Source organism: Gopherus flavomarginatus, chromosome 1 (assembly GCF_025201925.1).
Source record: "Gopherus flavomarginatus isolate rGopFla2 chromosome 1, rGopFla2.mat.asm, whole genome shotgun sequence".
NCBI classification, from domain to species: domain Eukaryota; kingdom Metazoa; phylum Chordata; order Testudines; family Testudinidae; genus Gopherus; species Gopherus flavomarginatus.
The window spans coordinates 332,126,249-332,146,248 of NC_066617.1; the positions used below are offsets into that span (position 1 = coordinate 332,126,249).

The 20,000-nt window shown below is 43.0% G+C and overlaps 1 protein-coding gene across 1 annotated transcript in view; it reads left to right on the plus strand.

Moving 5' to 3' along the window:
* Window positions 1-20,000, plus strand: part of XPO4 (exportin 4) — a 166,794-nt gene that overhangs the window by 34,508 nt on the left and 112,286 nt on the right. The window contains exons 2-4 of the mRNA XM_050937160.1: window positions 13,169-13,274; window positions 19,073-19,214; window positions 19,504-19,642. Of these exons, the coding sequence (XP_050793117.1) occupies window positions 13,169-13,274; window positions 19,073-19,214; window positions 19,504-19,642 (387 nt within the window). The remainder of the gene's footprint in view (window positions 1-13,168; window positions 13,275-19,072; window positions 19,215-19,503; window positions 19,643-20,000) is intronic.

Below are 20,000 nucleotides of genomic sequence, written 5' to 3' on the forward strand. Positions count from 1 at the left end.
TGTCGAATAGAGGGGAATGATCACATCCCTCGATCTGCTGTCAATGCCCCTACTTATACAGCCCAAAATGCCATTAGCCTTCTTGGCAACAAGGGCACGCTGTTGACTCATATTCAGCTTCTCGTCCACTGTAACCCCTAGAGCCTTTTCTGCAGAACTGCTGCCTAGCCACTTGGTCCCTAGTCTGTAGCAGTGCATGGGATTCTTCCGTCCTAAGTGCACTCTGCACTTGTCCTTGTTGAACATCATCAGATTTCTTTTGGCCCAATCCTCTAATTTGTCTAGGTCCCTCTGTATCCTATCCCTACCCTCCAGTGTATCTACCACTCCTCCCAGTTTAGTGTCATCTGCAAATTTGCTGAGGGTGCAGTCCACGCCATCCTCCAGATCATTAATGAAGATATTGAACAAAACTGGCCCCAGGACCGACACTTGGGGGACTCTGCTTGATTCTGGCTGCCAACTAGACATGGAGCCATTGATCACTACCCTTTGAGCCCGACCATCTAGCCAGCTTTCTATCCACTTTATAGTCCATTCATCCCGCCCTTACTACTTTAACTTGCTGACAAGAATACTGTGGGAGACCATATGAAAAGCTTTGCTGAAGTCAAGGAATAACATGTCTACAGCTTTCCCCTCATCCACAGACCCAGTTGTCTCATCATTGAAGGCAATTAGATTAGTCAGGCATGATTTGCCCTTGGTAAATCCATTCTGACTGTTCCTGATCACTTTCCTCTCCTCTAAGTGCATCACAATTGATTCCTTGAGGACCTTCTTCATGATTTTTCCAAGGCCTGAGGTGAGGCTGACTGGCCTGTAGTTCCCTGGATCCTTCTTCACTTTTAAAAAAATGGGCACTACATTAGCCTTTTTCCAGTCATCCGGGACCACCCCCGATCGCCATGAGTTTTCAAAGGTAATGGCCAGTGGCTCTCCAGTCACATCTGCTAACTCCTTTAGCACCCTCGGATGCAGCGCATCCGGCCCCATGGACTTGTGCTTGTCCAGCTTTTCTAAATAGTCCTGAACCACTTCTTTCTCCACAGAGGGCTGGTCACCTCCTCCCCATGCTGTGCAGCCCAGTGCAGTAGTCTGGGAGCTGACCTTGTTCGTGAAGACAGAGGCAAAAAAAGCATTGAGTACATTAGCTGTTTCCACATCTGTCACTAGGTTGCCTCCCTCATTCAGTAGGGGCCCATACTTTCCTTGACCACCTTTTTATTGCTAACCTACCTGAAGAAACCCTTCTTGTTATTTTTAACATCTCTTGCTAGCTGCAGCTCCAAGTGTGATTTGGCCTTCCTGATTTCACTCCTGCATGCCTGAGCAATATATTTATACTCCTCCCTGGTCATTTGTCTGATCTTCCACTTCTTGTAAGCTTCTTTTTAGTGTTTAAGATCAGCACGAATTTCACTGTTAAGCCAAGCTGGTCACCTGCCATATTTACTATTCTTTCTACTCATCAGGATGTTTTTTTCCTGCAATCTCAACAAGAATTCTTTAAAGTACAGCCAGCTCTCTTGGACTCCTTTCCCCTTCATGTTATTCTCCCAGGGGATCCTGCCCATCAGTTCCCCGAGGGAGTCAAAGTCTGCTTTTCTGAAGTCTAGGGTCCATATTTTGCTGCTCTTCTTTCTTCCTTGTGTCAGAATCCTGAACTCGACCATCTTATGGTCACTGCCTCCCAGGTTCCCATCCACTTTTGCTTCCCCTACTAATTCTTCCTGGTTTGTGAGCAGCAGGTCAAGAAGAGCTCTGCCCCTAGTTGGTTCCTCTAGCACTTGCACTAGGAAATTGTCTCCTACACTTCCCAAAAACTTCTTGGATTGTCTGTGCACCTCTGTATTGCTCTCCCAGCAAATATTGGAGTGATTGAAGTCCTGCATGAGAACCAGGGCCTGTGATCTAGTAACTTCTGTTAGTTGTCGAAAAAAAGCCTTCTCCTCCTCATCCCCCTGGTCTGGTGGTCTATAGCAGACTCCCACTACAACATCACCCTTGTTGCTCACAGTTCTAAACTTAATCCAGATACTCTCAGGTTTTTCTGCAGTTTCATTCTGGAGCTCTGAGCAGTCATACTGCTCTTACATACAATGCAACTCCTCCACCTTTTCTGCCTTACCTGTCCTTCCTGAATAGTTTATATCCATCCATGACAGTACTCCAGTCATGTGATTTATCCCACCAAGTCTCTGTTATTCCAGTTACATCATAATTCCTTGACTGTGCCAGGACTTTCAGTTCTCCCTGCTTGTTTCCCAGGCTTCTTACATTTGTGTATAGGCACTTAAGATAACTCACTGATGGTCCTGCTTTTCTCAATATGAGGCAGGAGTCCTCCCCTCTTGCCCTCTCCTGCTTGTGCTTCCTCCTGGCATCCCACTTCCCCATTTATCTCAGGGCTTTGGTCACCTTTCCCGCAGTGACCCTAGTTTAAAGCCCTCCTCAGTAGGTTAGCCAGCCTGCCTGCGAAGATGCTCTTCCGTCTAGATATAATCTGTCTTCCAGGTTAAGCAAAAAGAAGCACCACATTTATTGTAAATGCTGTATTTAGTTGCAGCTCAATATGTGTTAATGGTTACTAACCAATGAAAATCAGAATGGCTGGAGGTTAGTCAGACAAATTCAAGTGAGAAATAAGGTAGAGTTTTTTAATAGTGAGAGTGACTAACCATTGGAACAAATACCAAATGAAGTGGATTCTCTATCTCTTTAAGTCTACAGATAAAAACTAGATGTCTTTCTGGTAGATGTGCCTTAGTCAGAGTGAAATATTGGTCAGCTTATATGATCTGATGGTCCCATCTGGCCTTAAAAATCTATAAATTTATTCATCGCTGTGTAGGTAAACTACTAAAAAGAGACTTTGCTAGCCAAGAGAAACTAGTGACCTACTACTGCAGTAAAATAGGTATGAGCTGAGGCATGTCATTTGTGCGATTTGTGTGGTAACTGCAGAATAAGACTTATTAGTTAATAATTGTGAAGCAATATGTTTGATGTAACTTTCATTTCAAAGTTTCCAAAGTGCTGTGCAGATTTATTTTCTATATGCACAAATCATTTCTCCAACTAATGGAACACAAGAGCTGTTGGCCAATACAAAACAAGTCTTCTCAAGTTTAGGACAGGAACTGAACTGAAGAATATTCTCTCTGATTAAAACTTTAGGAGAAATGTGGATAGCCACAAAATGAAGTTTACATATGACATCCAAGCTAGCACCATTATTCCTGCAAATAAATAAATAAATGTTCCTGACTGGAAACACTTCAAACAGCAGAGTGCCCTTACTTACATGTTGGGGCACAGACTAGGGAGAAGTGCAATTTGTTGAACTGCTAACATAGCTTCCTGCAAAACTGTTTTTTGTTTGATCTTTTATGCAAGAACTGACCTTGTTCGGTTTGAGGGGAGTACACAATAGTCTGAGGTGACCCATTTCTTATCTATTCATATATATCATAGATAAGTCTGACAGTATATTTGTAAAGAAGCAGCCACATAGCAGGGTGTGTTAATGATCATATACACAACCTGGATGTGATGAAGCACTAAGAATAGTAATAATGTTAAATCATAATACTTTTGTTAAAAATATGGAATTTAGCATTGCCTTAAAATAGCTTTTTGGTTAGTAGGAGTTATTTCTGGTGTTAGGCCATGTACTAATTATTACTGAGTCATTAACTTTAGTTGTGCCATCAGCAATTTGGAATCCATGCCAAATCTATTGCAATATAAAAGTTACTATCTCTGTGCCTTGTGTGTGGTGGGTTTTTTAATCACATTTAAGTGCAAATGTGATAAACCATAGACTTTTTTATGGAGCTGCAACCGGTGACTCCATAATGTAATTTTTAAACTTGAGCTCATTGTTGTAACATTGTTTTAGTTTTACATAGCCTACTTTTTGAGGAGATGCTTGACATTATTGATTTAATTTTGGTTTTGTATAGAGGCTAAATGTCAAATGTAGGATAACATGAAAGTCTGTTAAATGGAACTAGTGGTAGGCTAATCAAGCAGATCTTCCATCTGAGTAGGCCCTAGCTTTTCCTTCTCACTTGGTCTACTTTCAGTAACGTCATGGTCTTTTGAAATTCTTTGGTGTTGGTGTAGGTGAGCATGAAGAACATGTGCAGGTTATTAGTTTGAATATAAAAATTGACTTTGTGTCAAATGAAGTTATGTCGAGTAGCCCCAATACTCTATCGGTTAGCACCTGTAGTAATTTTCCATACATATTCAAGTTTCCTATGAAAATCTAAGCCAACATGTACACCTAAAAAAAAAACAACGTGCTATACCTTGAGATGCCATGAGGGCAGGGGACTGGACTAGATGATCTCTCGAGGTCCCTTACAGTCCTATGATTCTATGATTACCAGAACTTCATCTGCCTTACCAGGCTGATCAACTGCTAAAAACTCCAGTACTGTCCCTGTCCTAATGTGAAGAAGTTTTCTTGTTTTGAAGTTTCTTTGTTTTTTTTGATAGAGTAGCGGGACACAGTAGTTTGTCTGCACATATTCTATGTCTTGTCACAAGATTCTTACGGTGTTCTTGCTGCTCTTCATAATCAGCATTTTTCATTATGCTGCCAGTTATGCTCCTCCATAGGACATCTCCAGCAGAAGTACTTGTGATCCGTTAATGGAAGTTGGCAAATTGGAGAGGAAAGAAAAGACAGTTTCTTCCCTTTTCCTTCTTTTCTCACCCATTCAAATCGCTGAACAGTCCCAGCAGCAGCCGCCAAGGATTGTCCCAAAAGAAGCGTGAAGATACTGCATTTCTACAAGCCTGTGTAGAATTTATATCCTCCAACACATACTACTCTGCTCTGCTGCTGTTTTCCCTCAAAAGTTTGTACCCTATCTTCTTCCTGTCCTCCATTCAGATTTTCCCCACCAGTGGTAGTTGGATATGACTGAGAAGGAAGAATCAGTTTTTCTAGAAACTCTGGGATATAAAGGTGGGATGAAAGTGTTTTCTTTTTGATTACATGTCCAGGCTCATAGTTTAAAAAGGTAGTCTGTTAGTTACTACTCTGCCAAAGTGGTGGCTTTCACATATCATCTCATTGATTTATTCATTGTTTCTGTTGTTGAATTTCAGCTGTAAAACTTTTGAAAAGTTGAACAAATTGTAAAGAAAAAGGCCACTGTCCTGCAACCCTCGTGTGAATAATCTTTATTCATGGGTATAGTCCTATGTTATCAGTCAGATTGTGATTCCTGTGCTGCTGTTGATGTCTTAAGCAGTTCCAGTTTTGCCATCTAAAAATAGTTAGCAGTCAAATAAAGTGGCAAAATCTCAGACATAAGACAGTCTGTATTCTTTTTAATATTGATGGAATTTGCACACACTGATTTTCTTCTTAGAGTTGACATAACTATAACTGAAACTTCATATTTTTTTATTTGTGCACCAGAAACACTGTTATCTTCATATAGTAGCTTTCAGACTAGAGTTACTTATCTTTAAGCTCCCTCTCATGGTGATGTGGTGCAGAACATACAAAAATGTTTTATGAGTGATCTAAAATTTCTCAGCCATACAGTGAGGATTTAAAATAAATAAAAAATAAAAGCTCTACCTTTTAAGTAGACCAGATTTGAGAGGCTAATGAGGTTAATTCATGTAATTACACTGTGCATTATAATTACTGAATAAAAACTTTGTTAATATAGAGGGAAGGTTGCCCAGTGGTGGTGTATTGAATGGTGGAGGGATTATTTGAAGTAGATTGGTAGAGTTGTCATTGTGCTATGAGAAGAGGTCTGTGTCTGCCTTGAGGAATCAAGCATGCCTCATTTCAGCACTGAGGTCTGTAGGTTGTACAGACATAGAATCTAGAACTGGAGGGGACCTTGAAAGGTCATCAAGTTCAGTCCCCTGCCTTCACAGCAGGACCAAGTACCATCCCTGGCAGGTTTTTGCCCTGATCCCTAAATGACCGCCTCAAGGATTGAACTCACAACCCTGGGTTTAGCAGGCCAATGCTCAAAGCACTGAGCTATTCTCCCCTCCCCCGCCAACAATCAGTATTAGCAGCAGTATTAGCAGACAGTCAAGTCTTGTCATGGTGATTGTCAGCAATGTAGTGGAATACATGACTGGGCTTAGTGAGGGGCTAGTGATGGCACTGTCTTAGAAGAAGTCCTCAAGGAAAGGGTGAAGGAATGGTAACATTTTGCAGATCTGGGGCGGTCAGTGTGGAGAAGGCTTAGTGTTAGAGTGTAGGCTGGGTGCAGGTAGCTCCTGTTTGCTATGCCTGACCTAAACCAGAGTTTTGCCTTGGCCTAGAGAAGGTTCTCAGTTCTCAGAGTGTTCTGTAGCATCTGTAAGGATAGAATGCTAGTATTTGTGTTATAGGTAGGGCTAGAATTTTGTCACGGAAATGACTTTCCGAAGACCTCCATGACTTGAGCCCTCAGCGCCTGGGAGCTGCAGGGTCCCCCCATCACCTGTGGTGTCTGGGAACTGCAGGGTCCTGAGCTCGTGGGTGGCTGGGGTGCTCTGAGAGCTCGGAGCCACCACGGGCAGCTGGGGTGCCCTGGGGCGGAGTGGGAATCCCACAGTTCCCCATTTTATCTTGCATATTCATGACTTTTACTAAAAATATGTCACTGGTTTCTGTCTGTGATTTTTACTAAAAATACATGTGACAAAATCTTGGTCTAATATGCCTATAATTAAAGCTTTCTCTCAGGGAAGAGTTAAGGTTGCATTGCAAGGATGGTGTGTACCTCAATTCTGTATTTCTGGTTTTCAGAAGTTTGCCTTACTGTAATTTTTCGTTTCCTGTTTTTCAGAGGTTTGAGTATAAATGAACTCAACATTCTGGAAGGGAACAAGACATTACTGGACACAACCTTACCTCTGCATTAACAAAGTTTTTGGGCAGTTAATTTTCTTGGTTGTTTTTGTTCTTTTTAAACTTCTCTCAGTACCTCCATGTTCCTCCTCTGCTACCTCTGAGTTCTTGGCATTATTAAGGTAGACAGAGAAGACCCTGGGTCCACGTTTGTCCCTTCATTGCCTGTCCAGCACAGACTAATCCTCCTCCCACAGAGAAGCGGACATTGATGAGGGCCCCACAGACTGAGGATATGGGAACAGAAAGCAGTTACAGTACAGTGATTTAATATAGTCAATGGGCACATGTTTTGAAAGGGGCATAGAAATGGGGGAGTCTGGGGTGGTTTTGTGGGACAGAGCTGACGCCCCCACACCTCCCACTACACATCTGTCCCCTGAATTTTCACCCATTGTTCCTTGCACTGTTCCAGCACCCCCACCTCTTCTCTCCTACTGGTTTGAGGGTCCCCTCCCAACTTTACAGATTCACCACCACTTCTGTAACTCCTCCAACATTCCCTCCATCCATGCCCATTCCTTTGACTACTCTCTCACATCTCTCCCTGCTCCGCTGAGACCACCCCTCACACACACACACCAGCTCCACCCTCCTCCTTGCCCTCATAAGCTTGGAGAGGCCATGGGGAGGTGGGGAGGGGGTTATACATATCCATGTGCAGCGTAAACAGTTCAGAGAGGTGATCTCCGTTAGATGTGCTTAGCTAAATGAGAACACCCTATGAAGATGAATATAGCTTGAAACAGTAGCTCTGAGAAATGTGAACTGCTCCATTAATCTCAATATGGTGTTTTCGTCTTTACCCCCCACCCCAAAGGTTTCAGCACCTGTAACATTCTCCGAGTGTGCCTATCCTTAATTCTCCACCCCCTCTCAGCACTGGGTACCTATTTCATGCACAAAAAGAGCTCATTCCCAGCCCCCCATCCTGGTTTTAGCACTTTGGGGCTTGTTTTTAAGGGGATACAGAAACTGGGTATGTGTGGCTATGGGGAGGTTGGTTTGTGGGTATAGCTGAAATTTTCTAGATTCCTCTGCTGCACAGCTGTGACCACCTCATTTTTTTTCTCCCCATGCTCCATTGCACTGCCCTGACCTCCCCTTTTTCTCTAGAAGCCATAGCATCTGAAGGGAAGTCTCTTCCTCACTGATGGAGGCAGGAGGGGAATTCTGTTTTTTCTCCTCTGACTGGGGACTAGTGGCAGAACTTTGGAGTCATTCCCTCAGCCTAGTGAAATAGCCATGGAGGAATTGTTGGGTGATGTGCAGTATGCATAGGGACAAGCTCTCAATATTTGTAGAAGAGGAGGAGGAGGAAGAGAGAGTGAATGCATAGATTGCTCCACTTCCTGTTCTCCCTGCTTATAGTTCTGTCTCGTCAGCCCTTCTGAGTTCCCAGAGCACAAAGGTCCATTTTTAGGGCGATCCCTTATTTGTCGAGGTGTCATAGAAGAAAAACTACTTTTCTGGAAACCCAGATCTTCATCAAAGCTCTAGCCATCCCATTGGGTTCTTTAAAACGTAACATTTTGTGTGATCTCAGGTACTAATAAGGGTCAATATCTAAGGATGTGCTGGCCCGTCAATAGCTGTGCCAGAGCAGCCCTAAGGGGCAAAGATTGGCAAAGGGGCAGAGCCCTCCCAAATCCCTGGTCTCAGAGCAAGACTTCAAAAAAAAAAAAAAAAAAACTCCCTGTAGAATGCAGGCAGAGAGCAAAGAACGTGTCTAGCACAGTATTTGAAAGCTGCCAAGGGTAGGGCTCAGACTCACAGTGCATGGATGTAGCTTGGGTTTTTTGAGAGCTTGTCCCTATGTGTAGTGCACTTCAGGTGTGCTTGCACCTGAGACCGAAGATTTCTTACTAGCAGCATCCACTTGGTCTGCACATGTGCCCTTGCTCTTGTGCGCCATACTGAGGATACAAGGGATTGTGCCAGACTACCACCATCTAAATTCTTTCCACTGCTTTTGCTCCGAGGTGGAGCCCTAGTATTTGCGGTGCTCTCTTGAAGTTTACCTCTGGATAGTTAGAGATAGCTATTTCTGTTCAGTTCAGTTAGGCTTGCTTTTCATTACTCTTAAGGGTGCTTCCTGCCCTGAGCCCCTCCCCCCCACTTTTGGTGGTGCATTTTTTTCATCTACCCACCCCATTTGTTTTGTCCTGTGAGGAAGGGACAGCATGACCAAGAGCCTCAGTACACCTCTACCTTGATATAACGCTGTCCTCGGGAGCCAGAAAAATCTTACCGTGTTATTGGTGAAACCGCGTTATATTGAACTTGCTTTGATCCACCAGAGTGCGCAGCGTCGCCCCCCCTGGAGCACTGCTTTACCATGTTATATCTGAATTTGTGTTGTATCAGGTCGCATTATATTGAGGTAGAGGTGTATTAAGAACTGTGTAGTCTGTCTGCGCCGCATCATGGTAAATGATGACTATGACTACTGTTCGTACTGCCTGGGAGAAACCCATATTCCATCCAGATGCAGTATTGGCAGTTTATTTCCTTGAAGGACAAAGAAATTGCCGAAGATCTGCCTTAACATATTCTTTGTGGACAATTCTGTGAGAACATCGTTGGATCCTGAATAGCAAGAACCCCCCTGTACATCAACCTGAGAATGTAAGAGCACCCCTTCGCCATCTCCCCACTACTGACTGTCCTGTGGAAGATTAAGCAGGACAAGATATATAGATCATTCTCATAGCTCCATGATGGCCGTGACATTTTTGGTACTCTGTGATGCGTCAGCTGTTGGCCTGACCTCCAGTCAGCCCCCTCCTTGTATGGGATCCCCTGACCCAGGACAAGAGGAAAGACTACCCATCTTGACCCATCCTTATGACAGCATGGTATTTGGATGGGTGTCGGATCTAGAGAGGTGTTACTTGGCAGGCATGAGGCCATATGGAGTAGTAGCAGGAAAAACTCCACTAGGAATTGCTACATCTCAAAGTCTGGCATGACCAGTGTTGAGTTTCCCTGTTGCTGACCGAGACCCCGTAATGGGGTGGATTTCCTGCAATCCCTGAAGTCCACAGGATTATCCCTTAACTCCCTAAGGGTGCTCTTAGCTGTTGTCAGCACATTTCATTCCTTAGTGGACAGCTATACCATCTTTTCGCACTAGGTTACGTTCTGGTTTCTGAGGGAGATAGTGAGGGTTTTCCACCAGTGATGATGCCTGCACTGGCTTGGGACTTCATCTTGGTCTTACTGGCTCTAATGGGGCGCCATTCGAACTATTGTCGTCATCCTCCCTTCTGCGCCTTTCCTTGAAGATCTTGTTAGGGGGCATGTATGGTGGACACCCCTCCTCGCCTTGATCTTCCACAAGGACAAGGTGTCTGAGGTTGCACTCAAGGTTCCTCCTTAAGGCAGTATTGGACTTTCAGAGCATTAACTTACCTGTGTTCTATCCTAAGCCATGTGTCAACAGGGAAGAGGTGTAGGACCCTGGCCATTTACCTTCAGAGTGCTAGGCTGCTTTGGAAGTAATCAAAGTTGTCTCATTTGTGGAAAGAAAAGGGACGTGATATCTGTTCTGCAAAGGTCAAAATGGATGTCTGGCTGCATAATACTCTGCCATGAGGTGAACAAGGTCTCTTGAGGGCAGCATGAGAGCACGTTCAACGAGAACAAGAACCCAAGCAACCTTGATAGCATTTTGCAAGAATGTTCCAATCATTGACATCTGCAGGGGGTGACTTGGGGCTCGGTCCATGTCTTCACAAAGCCCACTATGCTTTGATACAGGCAGCTGCTTTAGATGTCTCCCTAGGCATAGAGCAGTCCTTCAGTCAGCACTTTGGCAATGCTCTGGGCATCCACCTCCATAAGTGGGGTCACTGCCTGTGAATCACCTGTAGTGTGCTATCAGTAGGGACAACCGCTTGAAGAAGGAGAGGTTACCTTGTAGTAACTCAAGTTCTTCAAAATGTGTTGTCCCAATTGGTAGTGCGCTGACTATCCTCTTTCCCCACTGCCTCAGATCCCAGTCTCAGGACTTTTGGTGATGGAGGAGCTGAGATGGCAGTTGTCCAGTGCAGCTTCCCTGTACACTCAGTGTGGAGCACAAGGAGAGCAAGGACACTTGCACAGAGTAAGTGGACACTGCTAGGAAGAATTCTTCGGTCTCAAGTGTTTGCACAACTTGAAGTGAACCAGTGCATAGGGACAATGCATCTAGAAGAACTCCAGTTACTACAAGGTGAATAACCTCTCCTGCAGTGACCACAGCATGGTGCCTCAAGCCACCCAGCTTCTCGGATTTCATGTAACCCCCCTACCTTTAATAGAGCCCTAGTCTTGCTGCACATGTGCACTTCATTTTTAGATGCATCAGTTTAGTTCATACCAACCTGGAGTTAAGAACTTTACCCTTAACATTTTCAATAATGTTTTCCCAAAAAGGGTGCCATGCACTAGCTGAGATAAATCCCAAGCGGCTGAGTTCAGTTTGAGGAGTAATAGAGGTATAGTGTGTGCAAATGAATTAGAACCAGCTGATTTCGTAAACCTCTTATTCTTTGGAGGGACTGTATTTTAGAAATCCCTTGCTCAAATAGCCCGAAATTTGCTCACTAACCCTACCCACCAGCAAATGTCATGAAACAGCAAATTTCAAGGCAAAGATTTTAGAGTGCTTAGTATAGTCAACTTTTGAGCAAAGTGATGCTCAACGCTAGAAGATCTTTTTTGCTCCTCTGTAATGGATATAGGAGGAATAAATACCACGGCTGCTCGGGGGCGCAAGTGGGGCAATTTGCCCTAGGCCCTGCAGGGGCCCCACGAGCCCTGACCTGGCAGTGGTCCGGGTCTTCGGTCGGGATTTTGGCGGTGGGGGGCCCTTAAGTGCTGCTGAACACGTGGAGCGACTGAAGGGCCCCCTGCCACCGAAATGCTGCCGAAGACCTGGACTGCCGCCGGGTGAGTACAAGCACCGCAGCTCCCCGCTTTGCCCGAGGCCCCCTGAATCCTCTGGGCGGCCCTGATAAATACACTTTTTTGAGAGAATAGTTACTGAGGTGGGTTCAAGTTTTCAGTTTGAAAAGCTGATACCTACTCCAATAGATATTTTAGTAAGCAGATTCTGATTTAATTTTAAGGTACTACAGCTTTTAACAAAAAATAAATATTTAAGTACTAATTTTTTTCTACTGAGATTTTAAAAGGGAAAAACATACCCTAGAAATGTCTGCAGTCTGTCATTTCTACAAATATAGATGTAATAAAATGTCAAAATAATATAGTGTAGGTATGAAAATATGCCGTGGTATGTCATCCTAAAGGAATAGAACCTTGAATTGAAATATCTGATAGAAAATTCCTCTTGCTAGATTAATTGATTAGGATAGCTTTAATATTTGTTAAAACCAAGTAAGGCTATTGGTACCAGTAAATCTCCGTACGTGATCTCTTGTAAACAGCAAAGCATTTTGATCGTGCTGTGTCGTGTAACTCAGTATGGGATGATTATAAGTGCTCAACACCAACTTAGTCTCTTTGTAATATGATGCTCCAAAACGTCTGTTAGTCTATAAGGTGCCACAGGATTCTTTGCTGCTTTTACAGATCCAGACTAACACGGCTACCCCTCTGATATTTGTAATATGCTAACTCTAAACATTAGAGGGCAGCATATCATTAATAATGACTTTGTTTCCTAAAAGAATCAGGTTACACGTTCTTCAACCTTTCAGGATTACTATACCATTTAAAAACTCTAATCTAAATTTAAACCTTCAGAAAAATTTAGTATCACGATTACAACTTTTTTTTGGTGAATTTAGCTGTAATTTATTCCATTTCTCTTGGTTTACATTTCAGTAGTCCATTATGTTTTAGGTGGTGATGGTGGGTTTTTATCTGTACTAATATGTGTGCGTTATTATTTGGTTTGGGCTTTGTCAGTCCAGTGCAAAAAGGATTGAGTAGAACCTTAATCTTCCTTCCCTTTCCCTTTCCCTTAAATGTGTTTTGGTATTAGTATTATTAGCAATGTAGAAGCATTTAGAATGATTTATTGTTTGCATGCTATTTGAATATGCACATAGAGATATTTACACCCTGCTGTAGGTATGTTTGTGTACAAAGAAGGCTATGTCAGACAAATAAGAGGCACCTTGCCTTAGCAGACTTATATTCCTGTTGTTTGGATTATTCACCAAGGCAAATATTTATCAGCTTATAAAATTTTTCATAAAATGTGTATGCAGTAGGAATGCTACTTTACAGATTACCTAAATGCAAGTAAACTTTATTTTCTTGTAGGCACCACCTTCCATGGTCAATAATGAACAACGCCAGCATGCTGAGCACATATTCTTATCATTTAGAAAATCAAAATCTCCATTTGCTGTTTGCAAGCATATTTTGGGTAAGTCTTCAGTGTATTTTTTGAGAGATTTAGCGTGTCATCAAATTCAAAACTAATAGACAATACTAGTCTTTTGCATCTGGGAATGTGAACATTAGGTTAGATATTCTTTCATTGTTATTGTACAGTATTAAATTTGTTAGTGAACTGCAAAGCATTTAAAAAGTAAGTTAAATAGAACTCTATAAGATCCTGAGTTACTAATGCAATACAATGTGTGTAATCCTAAATCCTTGGTTTTTAGTTATAATTTTTGTGGTTTGCACAGCTAGTAGTGTGTTTTAAAATGGTCTGCTAAGGGCGGAAAAAAAAAGTTTAGTGCCCCCTCAAAATTTCACAGCTTTAGCGAAGGCCTTTCTTCTGTTGGAGAATTTCTAAAATTGATTTAGAAACTGATTTAGTAAAGTAAGTGCAACTCCTTTGTGAGGATACTCTTTTACTTTAGTTTGAGAATACTTTGTAGGTGGAGCTGGTAATGTTACCTGTAGTTGATTGCTTGTCACTTTCCATTGTAAGACCTTGTTTTCTGTTGCTTATGAGTTTGCCATATAGGTGGAAATTTTCTATGCCAGTTCTCTGCCTCAGGCTGAGTTTTTTAGTAAGTTTCAGCTAAAATGATCATGCCATTTCAGAGAATGAGATTATGGGAAAATATGCTGTTTTACCTGTGATTAAAACCTCCCACTTCCATCCATTTTGTTAAAAAACTCTAGGACCTCTAAGCTTTGGAGCAAGGCCTTGGAATTTGGCTGGAACGTTCATGTTGCCCTGGTGTCAGGGCTGTATCTTTTGTAATGTCTGTGGAAAACTGCTCACATTTGGGCAGATTACAAGCCTTTGAAAAAATTTCAAGCAGTAGAGACTAGATAGCTTGGCAGCAAAATTATCTCTACTGAGGACGAAACATCCCCACTCAGCTCCCATGTGCTGATCAGAGGTGTGTGTGTGTGCGCGCCGTCATCACATAGTGAGTGGATGCGCTTCAGCTCAGGATTGCAGGGGCTGAACAGGACATTACTTGCAGATGCTTCCCCAGGGGCTGCTGTGATGTTGGGCACATGAACTGATGATAGATTCTTTCCTGTGCTCTGTGATCCATCTGTCACCCAGGCAGTGTGGAGGGAAGGAGGAAGCAGATGATTTGAACGCAGAGGAGTGAGAAATGAGGGACAGCGAGATGGGGTTGGAGGAGCCAGACTGGGGGCAGTACTTGGGACATGGTGGGGGGACATGCACGCAGAGGGATGGAGACAGGAACAAGGGGGTAGAAGGATAAGCTCAAAGGAGGAGGAAAGCAGCAGCCAGGAGAAGGAGTTGGGGAGGATTGTGTAGGAGCGGAAGGGTAAGGGGTAGAAGACAGGGTGGATGGTAATAAATAGGAGGAGAGGGGGAAAGGCTGGGACGACAGGATAAGAACAGTCTTTAGCCACTAGAGAGCACTCCTCTCCAAAACTTGGAATTAAACCTAGCTGTCCTGAAACTTTCCATTCCACTGCTAAGTCCATGGAGGGCAGGTCCATTAATGACCATTAGACAAGATGGTCAGGGATGCAGCTCGGGGTGACCCTAGGCCTCTGACTGCCAAATGCTGCTACTGGATGATGGGATGGATCACTTGATGATTACCCTGTTCTGTTCATTCCCTTTGAAGTATCTGGCATTGGCTACTGTCAGAAGACAGAATACTGGGCTAAATGGTACGTTGGTCTGATCAGGTATGGCAGGAAAAAACTTTGAAACCCACTGGCAAACTGCATTTCTTATCTCTCTCTTTAGTGCAGTGGTTCTCAAACTTTTGTATTGGTGACCCCTTTCACATAGCAAGCCTCTGACTGTGACACACACACCCCCTTATAAATTAAAAACACTTTTAAATATATTTAACACCATTATAAATGCTGGAGGCACTAGGGTTTTGGGGTGGAGGCTGACAGCTTGTGACCTCCCCCCACATAATAACCTCGCGACCCCCTGAAGGGTCCCGACCCCCAGTTTGAGAACCCCTGCTCTAGTGGCTAGTCCACATTTAGAATAACTATTCCCATTAGTTATTCAGTTAGCTCAGGTGGTCCCAACCCTGCTGATGAGGGTTAGCTTAGATAGCTCAAGTAAGGATTCAGTATGATTTGACATGATCAAATTTAATTTTTCTAGGAAATTACATTTAAAAAAATGTGAAGGTTGCAAAGTCAAGCATTCAGATTAGGAAATACCAGTATTAAGGTAGCTGATGTCACCTTAATTCAGCCTCCCAGCCTACATTGTGATGTTTTTAATTACATGATCACACACTATTTTTCCAAACTAAGCTACATTGATATAAGCCAGGTCTAAATCTATTTAAGTATCCACTTGAGGTTTTCTGCCAGTTTTGAATCAATTTAATAACAGATTTTAGCTAAATCGGTGCAACTTTGAATATAGAGAAGGCCTTTGTCATATATAAAGGAAACATGAATATTGTGGGCTCTTTTTAAAATATTTCTAAGTCTCCTTTCATAGCCACCTGCATTCCCTTTGAACAAGTAAGTGGTGATGCTTAAGACAAGCCGGCATGTCACATTCTGGTGAGAGTGCAGTCCGGACAAGTGAGGGGTTGTCATTGTCTGCCCTGTGTGCTTTACTGTTGTAGCTTCCAGCCTAGGTCACTCACAGCCAGCCTGCAGGTAACACTCTGAGTGTCTGTCTGCTAGACAGTCCTGGTTTAGCATCTCTAACCCTAGCAGCTTGTCTGCAGCCCCACTCTGGCTTCAGTCAACCTTGGTTACTGCAGAGTGCCCACAACAGATTTCCAATCCCGAATTTTCCCAAAACTGTGTTTTCTACAATGTCCAGTCCTCCGCCGGGCAGTTCAGAGAAATAATTTGGTTCATTTGTTCCTCTACAAACTCAGGAACACATCACAGCTTATTAACTTAACTAGAGGTAATAAACCCTTCCGTTTAAATACAGAACTGAGTTTATTTATGGTAAAAATAAATGTATTGACAAATTATACATAGAGGTAAATGAATTCAACTATAAGGAATGAAGATACAAAGTTACAGGTAAAACAAAAAATGCTTCTAAAAGTCTAAACCTTAAAAGCTAGCAAGATACAGACTTTGTTTGAGATGGTTTCTCTCACCAGTCATTTTTCTTCCCAGTCATGGCTGACTTTCTCCTCATTCAGGACCCTCCACAAAAGTACAAGGTGCTGGCTTCCCTTGTCTTCTTTGTCTAAGCTCGTTTCTTGCCTATATTCAGTTTCAGCAGTGCCCCCCTTGGTGAAAGGGTTCATCTTTCTTAGCTTGCAGGAACTCTGGCCTCTTGTGTCTGTCTAGTGACGGATGCCAAAGCTGGCTTCTGTCTTTACTTGTATCTTCCAAAGTTCCATGACCTTGTTTCAAGAGGCAGGATGACTTCACGCTATTCTTCCCTTCTTGTGTGCTGCCCTCCCCTGGATGGGGCTTCCATTGTTTGATTCCACCATGCTTAATTTACATAGGAAACCAGTAGATAGCTGTGCCATTCCCTCTGGACTGGGCGGGCAAACTTTTTGGCCCAAGGACCACATCTGGGTATAAAAATTGTATGGCAGGCCATGAATGCTCACAAAATTTGGGGGTTGGGATGTAGGAGTGGATGAGGGCTCTGAGGTGGGGCCAGAAATGAGGAGTTCAGGGTGTTGGAGGTTCCCGACCAATGGGATCTGTGGGGGACACGCTTGGGATAGGGGCTGCATGTGGAGTCTCCGGCCTGGCTGCCCCTATGCATAGGAGCCAGAGGGGGGACATGCTGCTACTTCCAGAAGCTGCATGGAAAGTCCCTGCTCCCTGGCAAGAGCACGGAGTGGGGCAAGTCCCTGACCCCACTCCCTGGCGGGAGTTTGAGGGCCAAACTAAAAGGTCCAACAAGCCAGATGTGGCCCGTGGGCCATAGTTTGCCCACTGCTGCTGTATAGCCTAATATCAATTAGTATCCATAGTTCCTTACATAGTGTTAATATCATTGTGAAATAAATGTGTTGATCTCTTGTGTGTCATTTGTTTTCAGAGGAGACCTAACTCTCTACACTTTTATAATACAGTAATATTGTGTGCAATAGTGCATTCAGTTGCTTATCACCCCCAGTCTTTTACAGACAAGTAAACCTTTGAAATGGATTCTTCTGAAAAGTGAAACCCAGACCAAGCTGTGGGGTGTAGACACCTCCTGTCTTCTCCACCCATTTGTTAGCATGAAGTTTGCCTCCACCCCTTGTTAGCTTGATGGGTCTTTTTACTGCTTATATATAAATTGAGGTAAACACACATTCCTTTGTTTAAGATAGACCTGTTCAAGTCCCCCAACATACCTGTTTCTCTCTCTCTCTCTCACAAACACACACTCACACTCACACAGTAATTCCAGTATATATTCATAACTATTAATACACATTGAATGCATACATACATCTCAAAGAATATTAATGGTCAGTGAATGACTAGTTTTTCTTGCCCTGCCAGCTAGCCAACCACAGCCAAATGCCAGGTACAGCTCTTTATCCTCTTACCCTGCCCACTTCTGCCCTTTTCACTCTGTAGCCACTGCCCTTCATAATGATCCTTCTATGCTTTTGTCACAATGCCCCCCAAATTAAAAAAAAAAAAAAAAAGTAGAAATTCAGAAGTCAGGAGTTGATGTTTTCAAATCTTTTTTGAAAGTTCTCTGCAAACATCTGAATAGGTTTAAGGAAGGGGATGTTTATAAACATAGGTTATAAAATCCTAAAAAACAATGCCCCCCCCCCCCCCCGTGTGTGCATGTGTGTGTATGCACACCCACAAGTTACATTAAAATAACATTAAGGTTTCAAAATCAAGCATTCAAAAGTTAGAAGATTAAATAATTAAGGCTGACTGTGTAACATTAATTCCTGTTCCTTGTGCACAGGCATTATGATACAATCTTTAATAACATAATATGCTATGTCAGGCCTGCACAACATCACTGTGTGGCCCGCGGGGGGGATTCTAAATCCCGCGCACATGGTGCTCTGCGGGCAGCCCAGAGCCCTTTGAATCCCGGCCGTGGCTCCAGCGGATGGGCTGAGATTTAAAGGGCTCGGGCTCCCCTCAGCGGCAGGAGCTCTGGGCCCTTTAAATCCCTGCCCCAGCCCCGCAAAGCTCCGGGTTCCCCAGCTGCCGGAGCCCCTTGCCTTTAATTTGCCCCTGAGGGTTCCAAACCACCTTTTCAGCTAAGAGCCCCTGGTTGATTTAAAATCAAGTATCACCTCCCCACCCCCACCCTTCCTTTTTGGCCCACAGCTGTTTTGGTGGGGCGGCCCTGGGGAAGCAGGGTTTGTTTCTGCAGGGCTGGGTGGTGCTGGGGGGCGTGTTTCTGCGGGGCCGAGGGGTTTTGGCCCTCAGCTGTTTTCTTTGGAGTAATGTGGCCCTTGCCGCTTTACAAGTTGTGCAGGCCTGTGCTATGTGTTAGTCAGTGACCAGTCTTCTTGTCATCTTCCTCTTCCCCCACCCCGGTTCCTCATCCCAATCTCGTTTTCTATGCCTCGCCAGTCAATCTCCACTCCTTAGACTTCTCATCCCAGTCTCTAGCTCCTCCCAACTCCTCATGCCATTCATAATAATATATGATGATGTGATAATTCTGGCACTTTTATCTCCTTGTCACGTGTGAGAGGAACTAACCCCTGAAATAGCAAAATGAGTTAACTGCAGCTGACTATATTTTTTGAATGAAAAATATTTTTTCATTTTAACCAGCATGGGCAGTGAAAACAGCAGGTGATAATTGAATAATGTCTTTGTTCTTAACAGAAACTAGTAAAGTGGACTATGTCCTTTTTCAAGCTGCCACAGCAATAATGGAAGCAGTTGTGCGAGAGTGGATTCTCTTGGAGAAAAGTAGCATCGAGTCACTGCGAACATTCCTTTTAACTTATGTCTTACAAAGGCCTAAGTAAGTATGGATGGAAGTACTTCCAAAAATATTTGCATAAATTCCTACATAAACCATGATTTACCTTTGTTTAATCTTCCTAGGCTAACAGATAGAAACATTTAAATGGTAGTGGCACTTCTAATTCCTGAATGGATGATGGCTCTTTGACATCTGTAGAATTGTCAGTTTTCATTTAAGCTTTTATTGTGTTCTTGAAAAAATAACCCAGATTTAAAATTCTGTTTTACAGAAGCCTTGTGCTGTTCAGCTTAATGACGAGAACTTAATATTTGTATTATGTTTACAGCCTTCAAAAGTATGTTCGGGAGCAGATTCTATTAGCAGTAGCAGTAATAGTGAAACGAGGATCATTAGACAAATCGATTGACTGCAAGAGCATTTTCCATGAAGTCAGCCAGTTGATAAGCAGTGGTAACCCCACTGTGGTAAGTTCTTGTTTAAAATATTATATAATCATTATACATTGTATACTAAGTATATTAGTTTTCTGGATTATTTTCATATCCAGAATATTATATTAAGAAGCATAATCAAAGAAAATAGTAAATGGCTGCTTGAATATCTAAATCTGGGATTTTTTTTTGTGAGAAATGAGTTTTGAGGCGGTATGTAATGCATGTTATATTTACAATGCTTTACCCTGTTACACTATGACAAATATCTGTGTCCTATGGAAAAGTGTAAATTTGCATTTGGCCTTCTAGATACAAATGTTAATGAGCACTTTGAACTTGTATTTTAATACTAGCGTGTTTGATCGTATTAGTCTCTCACTCATATAGT